General features: G+C 37.1%; 1 protein-coding gene and 1 long non-coding RNA gene across 3 annotated transcripts; both read left to right on the forward strand.

The window, feature by feature from the left end:
• Window positions 1-251: 251 nt before the first annotated feature.
• Window positions 252-2856, forward strand: LOC130994375 (protein FAR1-RELATED SEQUENCE 7-like). The gene is made up of 3 exons (XM_057919420.1): window positions 252-264; window positions 740-1403; window positions 1893-2856. Exons 1-3 carry the CDS (start codon window positions 252-254, stop codon window positions 2854-2856), a joined length of 1641 nt encoding a protein of 546 aa, XP_057775403.1.
• Window positions 2857-3580: 724 nt separating this feature from the next.
• Window positions 3581-15278, forward strand: LOC130994754 (uncharacterized). 2 transcript variants are annotated; one of them, XR_009091913.1, is made up of 4 exons: window positions 3581-3622; window positions 5444-5508; window positions 14355-14419; window positions 15015-15278. It is a non-coding gene; the product is annotated as an uncharacterized LOC130994754 (long non-coding RNA). The 2 variants fall into 2 exon arrangements; XR_009091912.1 differs by lacking the exons at window positions 3581-3622; window positions 5444-5508 and adding an exon at window positions 12409-12533.
• Window position 15279: the final 1 nt, after the last annotated feature.

The raw sequence follows: 15279 nt of genomic DNA on the forward strand, positions 1-15279 counted from the left end.
GATGAAATATTCGCTGATTACATAGATGGATACAAAAGTAATTTAACAATTATCGGTTATAATACATTCCTTAATTTAAGGGATTGTATATCAAATCCACGATTGATGATTTCCTATATTTTTATTTACAATATCACACTAACACATACAATAACCAAAAAAAGATTGTCAACTAAGCGTGAATTTCAAAGACTGCCGCCATAGATATTCCTTACTAAACGTGAATAATCAAACTTCAAATCTAGCCTCACATGGAGCCTCAAGGTATGCTTTTTTTTTTATACTACCGAATAACTAAAAGATAAACATTTATTTGTTTTGTTGCTAACAGTTGGACGAATTTCCATCACCTTTTGTATTAATCCATTGTTTCGTAGTCAGTTATTGATCGATTTCGGAATTCAAAACTATATTCTATGTTCGAATCAAAAACTATATTCTTTCGTTTGAAAACGTGGGATGTATGTATGTATCGTGCTTGATTTTCCAGTATAAAAATCCACTACTTCAATTTATGGCATCATGCATTATTCTTGTGTTGAAATATATTATCTGCCAAGTTAGATCCAAATTGGTTGGTATAATCAAGCACGATTTGTGATTTAGTTAATGTGTCTTTCAATATCACTATGTCTGATTCTAACTCTATTTGTAATTGTCAAGTTAGTAGAAATTATATTGATCGATTATGTGAATGTAAGAGCAGGAGTTTGAATTATCACATGAATTTTTATGTCAGATGCTGTGAATGAACAAGGACAAGACAACCAATCTCAAACATATATGCCTATAGCTGATGATGTTTGTAGGTTGCCATATGTAGGGCAAGTTTTCAGTTCTTTAGAAGAGGCATTTGACTTATATGGATTGTATGGATATTCATGTGGGTTCGATGTCCGCAAAGGCACGACCAGGAAAGGCAAATATGGTCAGATAATATATCAAACATTTGTTTGTATTAGGGAAGGAATTAACCCGGGCACCAATGATGAGCATGCAGAGACGCAATCAAAAACTAAAAAGAGGCGACGTAAACCATCTACCAGGTGCGATTGTAGAGCAAATGTCATAATGAAAAGACGGGACAGTGGTGAATACTATGTTAGCGTTTTCAATGAAGCTCACAATCACGAATTAATTTCTGAAGATTGTCGCCATTTCATGAAATACAATCGGAAGCTTGATTCTTCACATCAACTGTGTGCTAAGGTCAATATTGGCCCAATGCGTGCATTTAGACTATTCAAAGAATTGGTTGGAGGCTATGAACATGTGGGGTGCACAAGCAATGATTTCAAAAAAATTTCATACCAAATGAACAGTTATCCGGATGGCTCCGATGCTCAGTTGCTGTTGGAAAGATTAATCACTAATCGTGATCTTGATGACCAGTTCAAGGTTGAGTACCTGCTAGATGAATGTCAGAAGGTGAAGAGCATATTATGGAGCGATGCCATTGGTGTACAAAATTATACTCCCTCCGTCCGCCAAAAGTAGACCATTTTTACTATATTGGGCGTCCGCAAAGAGTATACCACTTTCCTTTTATGGAAATGGTCCCACCACTCACTTTAATCTTTTATTCTTACAAACACTCTTTATTTATAAAAAAACTCACCCCAAATTCAATCTCAACCACACATCTAATAAAGTGATGGGACCATTTCTCCACTACATCAAAATCATCACCAATTTTATTAAATCCCGTGCCCAACCAAAGTGGTCTACTTTTGGCGGACGGAGGGAGTAACATTTTTGGAGATTCTGTTTCGTTTGATGCAACATACACTACAAATCGGTACGTGCTTTTACATATTATTTAATACTCATACTTATGCATACCAAATGAACATCACTCTATGTTTGAATTTTAATTAAATTTTATCTTGCAGATACAGCATGATATTTGTACCATTCACCGGGAAGGACAACCATGGCGGTTGCGTTACATTTGCAGCCGGGTTACTAACCAGGGAGGATGTGCATTCATACTCATGGATCTTGAAACAATTTGTCGACTGCATGGGCCACAGTCCAGCCATGTTGATAACAAACCAAGATCCGGCATTGAAAATTGCTGTTGAAAACGTGATGCCTGATACAAGACACAGATGGTGCATGTGGCACATAATGATGAAGGTAGCACTAAAGCTTCCAATATCACTTCGTGAGAATGCTGATTTGACGAGCAGATTATATGAAGTGACTTGGTCGGAGTTGGACGAACCTAGCGAGTTTGAAGAAAAGTGGTTAGGGGTCATAAATGAATATGGTCTGGCAGACAATTCGTGGTTTTCAGACATGTTCTCCAAGCGCAAGTATTGGATTCCAGCATATTTCCATGATTTGAGGATGAGCGGACTTTTCAGAACTACGTCCATGTCAGAAAGTGAGAATAGTTTTTTCCGTAAATATTTGAATCGGAATTCTAACTTGGCTTCTTTCTACATCCACTATGAAAGTGCAATGCAGGCTCAGAGGTATTCCTACAAACAATTGTGCATGACTGGCCAGACAACCACTCCTAAATTGAAGTCACACAAGCCCATAGAGCAGCATGCGAGTCGCATCTATACCACGAATTTTTTTTTGGATGTGCAGATAGAGATCACCGAGGCATTCAACCGTTGTCGCATAAAATCCATGGACACAGCACACGAAGACCATATGTATGCAGTGGATGACAGATCCAATGGGGTGTCCAATGTTGCTTATAATATGGTAGCCGATACCTTCACATGTTCTTGCAAACTATTTGTGAAGAAAGGATTGGTATGCAGACACATGTTTGTTGTGATGCATAACATTGGTCTCAAAGCTATTCCTGAGAAGTACATTCTTGATAGGTGGCGGTAGAATGTTGGAGCACATTTCATTTCAAATGGCCAAACACAATCAAGCAATAAGCCGCTAATGTCAGAGGTATTTAGATGCATTGCAATCGCTGATGGGAATGAGGAATTATGTAATGACCCGACTTTTAATTGAAGATTTAAAATCTTCTAATTACTGATTTAAGGATTGATTATGGTAATTAGGGTTCAGCATCCATTAATAAAATACGAACTTATATGAATTTCATAATTTATATATGTGATGATTTATTTTTATTTTCAATAGATGATGCACTCAAAATATATTTTGAGTCCATTAATTTATTGTGGAGAATTTAACACTGAAGTGTTAAATATGAATCTTTTATCGATTGTTTACTTAAGCCCATGAGTAATTTAATTTATGTTAGAAGCAAGCTCAAATGGATTTTATGCTTCAATAAGAATTAGGCTTATATGTCTTAATGTATTTAAATGAGTTTGGAACCATATAATTATATATTAATCTCTTAGATTTTTTTTTAATGATTAAATTTGAATAAATCCTAAGCATGCTGAATCCTAAGCATGCTGAAGAATACTACGCATGCTGAAGAAATTCTTCAGTCATACAATGCAAGCTGAAAAAGAATTCTGTGTTCATACTGGTCAGTTGAATAAATTACACGATCCTCATCCATCCAAATCACCCCATTTTTCTTTAAAACCACAGCCACTCTCACCATTCTCACACCACCATTTTCAATTCCTGCAGCAAGTTCACACAGCAACTACACCACCAGACCAAGGTTTTCTTCTTAAACTGAGCTCGTTTATTTTGAGCTCTCTATTTCATTCAACTGTTGCAGAGAACCACCAACACATACGAATTTCTCATATTCCATTTCATGTGCATATGTAGCCTGCCTGTTTATAAACGGAATTTACACATACAAATGAAGGGTTGAAATTACAGGAATGAATGTTCAAGTGCAGTATGCTCGATTGAAGAACATTTACAGTATTTGAAAATGAATTCAGTAAAAAGCCTATTTCTATGTGTTTGACTGAAATATGGGGTGAGCCCCTGTTTTGTGTGAGATCCGAGGGAGACGGCAGCCGCGGTGGCTACCGGTGGTCAACGGACGGCGACGGAGCCGCGGTGGCTTCCGATCTGCCAAAGAGGGGGAAGGGAGATAAGTTTTCAGATTTTATTTTAGAAAAGGGAAAGGATGAGGGAAGGAAAAAGAAAAGGAGAGAAAGGAAATTAGAGTTACCTGTTTCCAGACGGCGGTCAGCGGCGGAGCCATGGTGGCTCGTCGTCGGCGGCGGCGGCGGTAACGTGACAGCCGTGACGTCGCCGTTGCTCCGATTCAGCCAAATCGAAAGAGAGAGAGAGGAGTTTTCAGTTTTAATTTAAAAGGAGAAGAAAATGAGGAAAGTAGAGAGGGAGTTAGGTTTTACCTGCTTCACGGAGGCGGCACCGCGGTGGTTGCTTCGCCGGAGGCTGAGAGAGGGCGACGGAGGCAGCAGCGACGGTGCACCGCTTTGACGGCGGCGTGCGTCCTGTTTCCAGCAGATAGAGAGTAGAGGAGAGAGGACGAGAGTTTAGGAAGAAGAGAGTGCCGAGAGAGAGAGGGAGAGCCGCGCCGCTCGCCGGCGGCGACGGCGCCGATGAACGGCAGCGGCAGCGGCAGCGGACAATTCGTCCGAGAGAGAGAGAGTGTTGGGGAAGGAGGCTATGTGTGTGTGCGTGTGATGTAGGAAGAAGGAATAAGAGAAATAGGGTTTAGGTATTGGGAGTGGGCTTGAGAATTGGGCCTATGATGGGCCGATTTTTAATTAAATTGGCTGGGCTTTTTATTTAATTATGTTGGGCTTTCTGTTGGGCCGAGACTTGGGTCGATTTTAATAAGTGTTTGGGCCTTGGGCTTCTATATCTGTTGGGCTCGGCCCTTTTAAATAAAAATCTGATGGGCTTCTTTTATTTAAAGGATTTGGGCTTCTTTAATTTAATTGTTTGGGCCTTATTCAAAGAAAAACATGATAGACTTAATTTATCTAATTAATTTGGGCTTATATCTATTTAAATTATTTGAGCTCTTAATTATTAATTTAAATTGAGCTTGATTAATTTAATTACATATGAACCTTTAAATTAATTATTTAAATGGAGTTCATTTATTTCAAGTATTTTTTTTTATAAGTGGACTTTAAAATAAAATATTTTTGAGTTAAACTCTTATTTAATGAATTCTTTTCAAAAGGCTTATTAATAAGGTTTATTTGAAAAAGATTACATTGTTTTAAATATGAGAAAGCATGATCTATGATGACATAATTTGTTTATGTAATATTATATGATTTGTTATTAAATGACGGAATATTTAACTTGATGGCGTGAGTAGAACGAGTTATGATTGATGCGCATGATGATGTTAAAAAAAAATAGTTTCGAACCTAAATGATAGTTATGTGATAGATGTTTTGAGTTTAAGGTTTTGAACGAGACAAGATTAATATGGATGTTAGAACCCTAAAATCATTAAAGGAGATAGTTTAGTTTAGAGACCTATCTTCCTTTCTTACACGACTTTCTTCTCGAACTTATCGACTCTTCGTCAATAAAGGTCCAGACGGGAAGTGAAAGCTAAAGAAGGAGGTAACTCTACGCCCCTAGTGGGAACGGAATGAGGTGGGCTTTCTTAAAACACGTATATAGAGATCCCCTGGATACAGGCCTCTTATACGAAATGAAATGAATGACATGATATAACTGTGATATTTCAAATGATGAATGATTATTATGAAATGAAATGTTTATGGAAATGATTAATTGATGAATGGTTCTTATGAAAGGAAAGGAAATGTTTATGAAATGATTGTCTGCCAAAAATGTTTATGTTTTATGTATGTATCCTATCTGTGTTGGTTCGCCAACTATAAAGGAAATCGAATTCGGACCCTACGCTAGACGAAGGTTTGCTAGTAAGGGTTAACGTGTACACTCATGGAGACTGTGTGTCGCTTGCGACCGGTCTTAGCGTCCGTGGAAGGAGGCCTCCTTCCCGGCGTGTAAAAGGAACAGATATGGATCATATAGACTGAAAATGGGATGCGCATCCAACTTTATGAAATGAAAGAAAATGTTTAGTAAGCACAGGTCCTTCAAGTAAAACCCTGTGTGTTACTGTTGGCAGTACAATAAATGATATAAAATGTTATGTTTCCGGCATATGTTCACTGAGTATTATTACTCAGCCCTGCATGTTGTTTTCCCTAATGTGCAGGTTGAGCGGGTGATGGAATGGAGTGGAGTTGAGCGGATGTACCTTTTGACATAGAACAATAATGTAACCTTGAGTATACATCTTCATATGTATAACTCACACGTATTTCCGCTGCAAGATACTCTGATTATGCTAATGTTTTATATTAAGTATGATACTCTTTTGTTGGGTAATCCACTTCGACGAGCCTTCCCAAACGAACGTCTTATTTTTGTCCAAGTGATCAGTTATGATCCTAGTGTTATATAATAAATGTCTCTTTTCGTAAAATGTTTGATTGTTAAGTAAATGCCCCTTTCTTTCCCCGCTTCTTAATCCCCTTCCCGAGTCATAACCCCGGTTAAGCCATCCTTAGGGATTGCGGGCTGTGACAAAGTGGTATCAGAGCAGTTCGTTTGCTCTGGCCCAAAAATTTTCCTTCAAAAGCCAAGTCTAGATCGAGTCATTTGACTTAAATGAATCTTATGACACCGCTCAACGCTCCATTGCATCACGCTCAATCAAGAAAAAGGTAACTGAAGTTACAATGTTTAATTATGTTATGGTTTTAAACTGTTGCAAGAACATGATTGTGAAAGATATGCTATGAATGAATGTTGAATGATTTACGTTGGTATGACAGGTTTGATGCGTACTATGTTAATACGATTCGAGGAATGAATGATAATGAACACGTTTTCAAGGAATGTAGATTGTTATAAGTTTTATGATCACATTTGCAAAAGAACATAGATTGATGGATTTATAGGGTATCCCTATAACCTAGATGCTTGAGAATGACGAAACAGAAAATTACTGAACACCTCGAATGTTTTGGTTTCCTTCGGGAGACTGTAGTTTCGTTAAAACTCAAAGATAGACTGAAAAGATACGTGCCACGATGATAGTAAGTCAACGAAAGGAGGCATGAGACAACTTCAAGATGGACGTTACACCACGAAGGTTTTTAAGCATAGTCTCTACGTTCGATAGTTCACACCTGACAGAACATCGAATTAACTTTGTTTCATGATGAGTTATAGAAAGAATATGGTTGGACTGTTACATTACTATGTTGTAATATATCTACTTATGGAAGAATGTTGAACGTTCGGAATATAAGTCTAAGAAATAGGACCCTATGCTTCAGCTATTAGCTTACTGTTACGAACTTAAGTTTTGTTATGTATAATATGATGAGAAATTAGAAGACCCAGAATTACCAAGTTCGGGATGATGTTTCCCGTGTAACTGGGAAGTGATTATGTTGGACCTGGCCAGTCCACAAGATCCAAATCTCAGTAGACGTCTTTTGGGTTTATAAACCCCTGTATTTCAACTTCAGTTTAAAAATCAGATGGGTTCTCACTCTAGGTCATTTTGTTCGACCTGGTAGTTACTCCTTTCTACCCTCTGGTTATTTATTTGAGTCTCTTGAACAAATTTTCTGCAACACTTTATTCTGATATCATTTGAGATTTGAGTTTTTACAACTTTTGAGTTGCCCTAGTAGATTCTTTTGAGGTATACGACTAAGAAGTGTTAGTATATTGACTTAGTAAGTCACCCAAACTATAGCTTGGTTAACTGTCCATCAGTTTGTGTCTAAAATTAGTTGACATTAGTTCTTCTCCTTTGATTATTATCAACCATACATTTTGTTAGCAATTTATAGTACAAACCGTAAGGTTTGAGAATAAGGACTTGAGTTATTTTGTCTATGCTGATTTCACGATGGAATCATGGAAAAAGTGTTACGCATGTGATATGAGAAAAGGAATGTATTGATGATCCTTTTTTTTTTTAAAAATAGAATGTCTGGTAGATGAGAAGCTAGAAACGAGATGGGGACAAAAATGAACCATTACGAAAGATGGATGAACTTTTTCTCGAGTAAAGCTTGTTATAGCTATGAAACCAAGAATCCAGTTGAGGGTAAACTTTAGATTAAGACAATGAAGAGAACCTTTGCTTTCCTTGTATCGCACAAGAACGACTTCATGTGTTGAATTTCAGTTGACTAGATCTAAATTTTGGTGAAAAGCCAAAAGAAAAGCAATGACTCAAGAATGGTTAGCAAACTTGTCTTAGTAAGACTATAAGACGAACACATATTACATATATTTTTTTTATATATCTGCGATAGTAGGAGAGAAACGAAAAATGTTCAATCTAAAGCAAAACAGGATATCTATGACCTAGTATGACCACATTTGTTGTGGCATGTCCGTTATACCCCACAATAGGTGGACATCAATGAAAAGATCCCGAAGAAATTTCGCCCTGGCCTAAAGTATGAGATAAGAATGGCACTCGCCAACCACGATGAGTTTACGTACTTTGAATTGCTCAGCAAAACTCTAGACGCTAAGGTAGTTATGCCTGGGGATCACCCGTCACAAATTCAAACTAAACAAAGTGGTCAAGACATGAAAAACTTTTCACCCGTAGAAGGGACAACGATAGTAACGCGTAGTTATATGAACCTATAATTGAATGTAGGATCACTTAAGGTGGTAGCGAATAACTTGATGTTATACCAATATGGAACGTAGATGTAACCCTAGGAATGGACTGGTTAGCTGAGAACTATATGCTACGATTTATGCATTAAATGGGAAATCTCCTTCAAACCTTCAAGAATAGACGCATTAAGTTTTCAAGAGATAAGTATAAGGAGAGAATATCAGTTATTTCATACATACAAGCCATGAAGGTGATAAATAAGAAACATTACCAAGTTTTCCTTGTATACCTAAACGGAGGAGCTAGAACAGAAAGGACAGTCGAGGACGTAAAAGTTATACGTGAATTCCATTATGATTATCCGGAGAACTTACCAAGACTGCCACCCAATAGACAATTAGAATTTACCATCGACCTAGTACCAAGATCGACACGTGTATCAAAAGCATCGAACAAGATGACTCCAAAGGAGTTGGAGAACCTAAAGATCCAATTGCAGAAAACGACTAGACCTAAGTTTGATCATGTCTAGTGCATTCCCATCAGGAGCGCATATTTTGTATGTTATGAAGAAGTATGGTACTTTAAAAAGGCGCACAGACAATAGAGCGTGGAACAAACTAATACTCATGAATGAATATCCTTTACCGAGGGTAGATGAATTGTTCGACCAACTCAAGGATGCAAGTGTGTTTTTCCAAAATCGATTTTAGGATCGAGTATCATTAGCTAAAAGTCATACAAGAAAGTATACTCAAGACAAATTTTAGAATGGGTTATGACCACTACAAGTTTGTAGGTGTGCCATTCAGGCTAACAAATGCCCAAATATATTCATGGGCATCATTGATAGAGTATTCTACCTTCACCTGGATAAGTTCGTCTTAGTGACTCCAAGAATGAAGATGAACATAAGGAACATTTAGGGACCATGTACACAAATACTATTGGGTGAGCGAATTTATGCCAAATCAGTAGGTGTGAGTTTTGCTCAAGGAAGTGGCATTTTCTGGAACATATTGAATGATTTGAGTTTATATATGTGTTTATATTTATTAAATATTGCACGTATAATTTACTTAGATTAATTTGAACACCAAGGTTCAAATTTGATGAAGGCCGTGAGTCATAAGGCCAGAGACGAGCGATGCTCGATTTTAATTGAGTTATTTTGAGCATGCCAATGTGTTTAGAATAATTAAAAATAATTGTATTTAAATTTTTGGAATTTATTTCCATTAAATACAAATTTTCTAACTATTCGATTATTAAGTTGAGATATGTGGAGTATGTGAAGTCCTGTAAGTGAACTAGCAGTGCATATGAGTTAATGCTATGTTAGTAAGACTATATGAATTATTTGAGTATTTATGAGATGAGCATGATTAGTAAGTTATTGCGCTTTTTGAATTGCATGAGAAATGCATATAAAATGGCTAAGTATGAGAAATTAGCATGGATGAGATTTATTAGTTTAAATGAGATAAATAAATTAGAGAAGCATGTTAATTAATTATAGTTGGAATTTAGTATTTAATTACAAAGTCCGAGATTTAATCGACAGCTATGAGCATGATAAATTGTTAAGATATAATTTATTATTTGAGTTTGATATCGATTATGTGTCTAAATGGAGTGAGTGTGAGAGTTATGATTAACGCACATAAATGTTGGTATCTGACACTCGAAAAATTGGTGTCGAGTATAAATGATAGTTTACTGATAAAGAGTTTTGATGATTTTGAATTGTAGTGCTAGAGATTCTAAAACCTGATAAGGAATTTGTAGTAGCTGATGAGACAAAGAGGATGGGTTGAACCCGTAAAGGATTATGATTTTGGTATTAACCATCACATGGACAAGACCAATGTAGTAGATGATACAGTGAGCCGGAAGGCCTCGTCTAAGATATGATAAGATGAGGATAGAAGTGATTAAACCACCCAGCTTGAGGAAAATTGTGGTAGGAGCACGAAGGAAGGATGAGAAGTTAAGAGTAAGAATAAGGATAAGAAGTTTCAAGAATTACCACGAGGAATCAAATAATGCTATCTTCTTTGAAGGGAAGATATGCATCTCCATGACAATGAACTTAAGAATAAGATAAAGTCACGGCACCCTTATACTATCACCAGGAAGTACTAAGATGTATTAAGATCTAAAAAAAAAAAAAAAAAAAAAAAATTCTAGTTAGGAGGAATAAAACGAGATGTAACCTCATTTGTTGAAATATGTCTTGCGTGCTAGCAAGTGAAGGTTTTACAACATATCATATTGTTACTTTGAGTCTTCGAGCTCATAAAGTCAAGCTTAATGTCGTGTTTGGGACAAACCGAGCCCTTAACGAACCAATGAATTTCGTTGTCGTGATGGATTTTTCGAATCCATCAGACTTAAGCAAAGGCTGTCACGAAAGGGGGCAATCAATGCCCACATGACTCGAGATTCCTTCGATGAATGAATAAAAGTTTAAAACAACGTTTTAAGCTGACTGCCTACATGCTCGAAATGGTTGGTCTCCTTACAAACTGTTTAAGTTGCCTTAAGAATGCTTTAGAGATATTAGTCATTATAGTTTCGCTTAAACGACATAGAAATTACTAATAAGGTATGTTGAAGACGACCGAGCTAAACCGGGGTGAAAGCTGAGAACATGTTTTTGCCACTCTTTGTGAGACATATAATACCAGTTATCAATCGACTATCGATAGGTTGGCAAATGAGGCGTTATACCTTAGGAAATATAGATCACCACTTTGTTGGGATGAAATGGCTAGACGATTGAAATCATCCGTCAAAATTTGATAGTGAATAAAATAGGGGCCATAATTGACAGAGTCATATGTTGACAAATGACGAATTGACCTATGATGTGAAAATGGAGAGATAATTTCCATAAAAGTTTCTCCATCAAGAGAAATCATTGGACTCAATGTGAAGGGTAAACCTAAACTCCGTTTTATAGGCTCATACGAGATTGTAGAAAGGATAGGCCCACTGACTTACTGGTTGGCGTTAGCGCTAAGCTTTAAGAATGTGCGTAATGTATCCCATGTGTCGCAAATAGAGAAGTATGTTTACGATTCAAAACAAATGATCCATAAGAACAACATTGTTATTAGTCAATATTTGAGTTACGAAGGAAGATCCAAATCTATCTTAGATCGGGAAGTTCAGGTACTAAGGACTAAGTCGATACCGATAGTAAGGGACCTATGAATATATCATGGTCAAGAATAGACTACGGTCTAACAGGAAAGTGAAGTACTCAGAGTTGTTTTCTGCGGTACAAATTTCGGGACGAAATTTCTTTTAAGGGGGATAGTATGTAATGACCCGACTTTTAATTGAAGATTTAAAATCTTCTAATTACTGATTTAAGGATTGATTATGGTAATTAGGGTTCAGCATCCATTAATAAAATACGAACTTATATGAATTTCATAATTTATATATGTGATGATTTATTTTTATTTTCAATAGATGATGCACTCAAAATATATTTTGAGTCCATTAATTTATTGTGGAGAATTTAACACTGAAGTGTTAAATATGAATCTTTTATCGATTGTTTACTTAAGCCCATGAGTAATTTAATTTATGTTAGAAGCAAGCTCAAATGGATTTTATGCTTCAATAAGAATTAGGCTTATATGTCTTAATGTATTTAAATGAGTTTGGAACCATATAATTATATATTAATCTCTTAGATTTTTTTTTAATGATTAAATTTGAATAAATCCTAAGCATGCTGAATCCTAAGCATGCTGAAGAATACTACGCATGCTGAAGAAATTCTTCAGTCATACAATGCAAGCTGAAAAAGAATTCTGTGTTCATACTGGTCAGTTGAATAAATTACACGATCCTCATCCATCCAAATCACCCCATTTTTCTTTAAAACCACAGCCACTTTCACCATTCTCACACCACCATTTTCAATTCCTGCAGCAAGTTCACACAGCAACTACACCACCAGACCAAGGTTTTCTTCTTAAACTGAGCTCGTTTATTTTGAGCTCTCTATTTCATTCAACTGTTGCAGAGAACCACCAACACATACGAATTTCTCATATTCCATTTCATGTGCATATGTAGCCTGCCTGTTTATAAACGGAATTTACACATACAAATGAAGGGTTGAAATTACAGGAATGAATGTTTAAGTGCAGTATGCTCGATTGAAGAACATTTACAGTATTTGAAAATGAATTCAGTAAAAAGCCTATTTCTATGTGTTTGACTGAAATATGGGGTGAGCCCCTGTTTTGTGTGAGATCCGAGGGAGACGGCAGCCGCGGTGGCTACCGGTGGTCAACGGACGGCGACGGAGCCGCGGTGGCTTCCGATCTGCCAAAGAGGGGGAAGGGAGATAAGTTTTCAGATTTTATTTTAGAAAAGGGAAAGGATGAGGGAAGGAAAAAGAAAAGGAGAGAAAGGAAATTAGAGTTACCTGTTTCCAGACGGCGGTCAGCGGCGGAGCCATGGTGGCTCGTCGGCGGCGGCGGCGGCGGTAACGTGACAGCCGTGACGTCGCCGTTGCTCCGATTCAGCCAAATCGAAAGAGAGAGAGAGGAGTTTTCAGTTTTAATTTAAAAGGAGAAGAAAATGAGGAAAGTAGAGAGGGAGTTAGGTTTTACCTGCTTCACGGCGGCGGCACCGCGGTGGTTGCTTCGCCGGAGGCCGAGAGAGGGCGACGGAGGCAGCAGCGACGGTGCACCGCTTTGACGGCGGCGTGCGTTCTGTTTCCAGCAGATAGAGAGTAGAGGAGAGAGGACGAGAGTTTAGGAAGAAGAGAGTGCCGAGAGAGAGAGGGAGAGCCGCGCCGCTCGCCGGCGGCGACGGCGCCGATGAACGGCAGCGGCAGCGGCAGCGGACAATTCGTCCGAGAGAGAGAGAGTGTTGGGGAAGGAGGCTATGTGTGTGTGCGTGTGATGTAGGAAGAAGGAATAAGAGAAATAGGGTTTAGGTATTGGGAGTGGGCTTGAGAATTGGGCCTATGATGGGCCGATTTTTAATTAAATTGGCTGGGCTTTTTATTTAATTATGTTGGGCTTTCTGTTGGGCCGAGACTTGGGTCGATTTTAATAAGTGTTTGGGCCTTGGGCTTCTATATCTGTTGGGCTCGGCCCTTTTAAATAAAAATCTGATGGGCTTCTTTTATTTAAAGGATTTGGGCTTCTTTAATTTAATTGTTTGGGCCTTATTCAAAGAAAAACATGATAGACTTAATTTATCTAATTAATTTGGGCTTATATCTATTTAAATTATTTGAGCTCTTAATTATTAATTTAAATTGAGCTTGATTAATTTAATTACATATGAACCTTTAAATTAATTATTTAAATGGAGTTCATTTATTTCAAGTATTTTTTTTTATAAGTGGACTTTAAAATAAAATATTTTTGAGTTAAACTCTTATTTAATGAATTCTTTTCAAAAGGCTTATTAATAAGGTTTATTTGAAAAAGATTACATTGTTTTAAATATGAGAAAGCATGATCTATGATGACATAATTTGTTTATGTAATATTATATGATTTGTTATTAAATGACGGAATATTTAACTTGATGGCGTGAGTAGAACGAGTTATGATTGATGCGCATGATGATGTTAAAAAAAAATAGTTTCGAACCTAAATGATAGTTATGTGATAGATGTTTTGAGTTTAAGGTTTTGAACGAGACAAGATTAATATGGATGTTAGAACCCTAAAATCATTAAAGGAGATAGTTTAGTTTAGAGACCTATCTTCCTTTCTTACACGACTTTCTTCTCGAACTTATCGACTCTTCGTCAATAAAGGTCCAGACGGGAAGTGAAAGCTAAAGAAGGAGGTAACTCTACGCCCCTAGTGGGAACGGAATGAGGTGGGCTTTCTTAAAACACGTATATAGAGATCCCCTGGATACAGGCCTCTTATACGAAATGAAATGAATGACATGATATAACTGTGATATTTCAAATGATGAATGATTATTATGAAATGAAATGTTTATGGAAATGATTAATTGATGAATGGTTCTTATGAAAGGAAAGGAAATGTTTATGAAATGATTGTCTGCCAAAAATGTTTATGTTTTATGTATGTATCCTATCTGTGTTGGTTCGCCAACTATAAAGGAAATCGAATTCGGACCCTACGCTAGACGAAGGTTTGCTAGTAAGGGTTAACGTGTACACTCATGGAGACTGTGTGTCGCTTGCGACCGGTCTTAGCGTCCGTGGAAGGAGGCCTCCTTCCCGGCGTGTAAAAGGAACAGATATGGATCATATAGACTGAAAATGGGATGCGCATCCAACTTTATGAAATGAAAGAAAATGTTTAGTAAGCACAGGTCCTTCAAGTAAAACCCTGTGTGTTACTGTTGGCAGTACAATAAATGATATAAAATGTTATGTTTCCGGCATATGTTCACTGAGTATTATTACTCAGCCCTGCATGTTGTTTTCCCTAATGTGCAGGTTGAGCGGGTGATGGAATGGAGTGGAGTTGAGCGGATGTACCTTTTGACATAGAACAATAATGTAACCTTGAGTATACATCTTCATATGTATAACTCACACGTATTTCCGCTGCAAGATACTCTGATTATGCTAATGTTTTATATTAAGTATGATACTCTTTTGTTGGGTAATCCACTTCGACGAGCCTTCCCAAACGAACGTCTTATTTTTGTCCAAGTGATCAGTTATGATCCTAGTGTTATATAATAAATGTCTCTTTTCG

Source organism: Salvia miltiorrhiza, chromosome 7 (genome assembly GCF_028751815.1).
Source record: "Salvia miltiorrhiza cultivar Shanhuang (shh) chromosome 7, IMPLAD_Smil_shh, whole genome shotgun sequence".
Lineage (NCBI taxonomy): Eukaryota > Viridiplantae > Streptophyta > Magnoliopsida > Lamiales > Lamiaceae > Salvia > Salvia miltiorrhiza.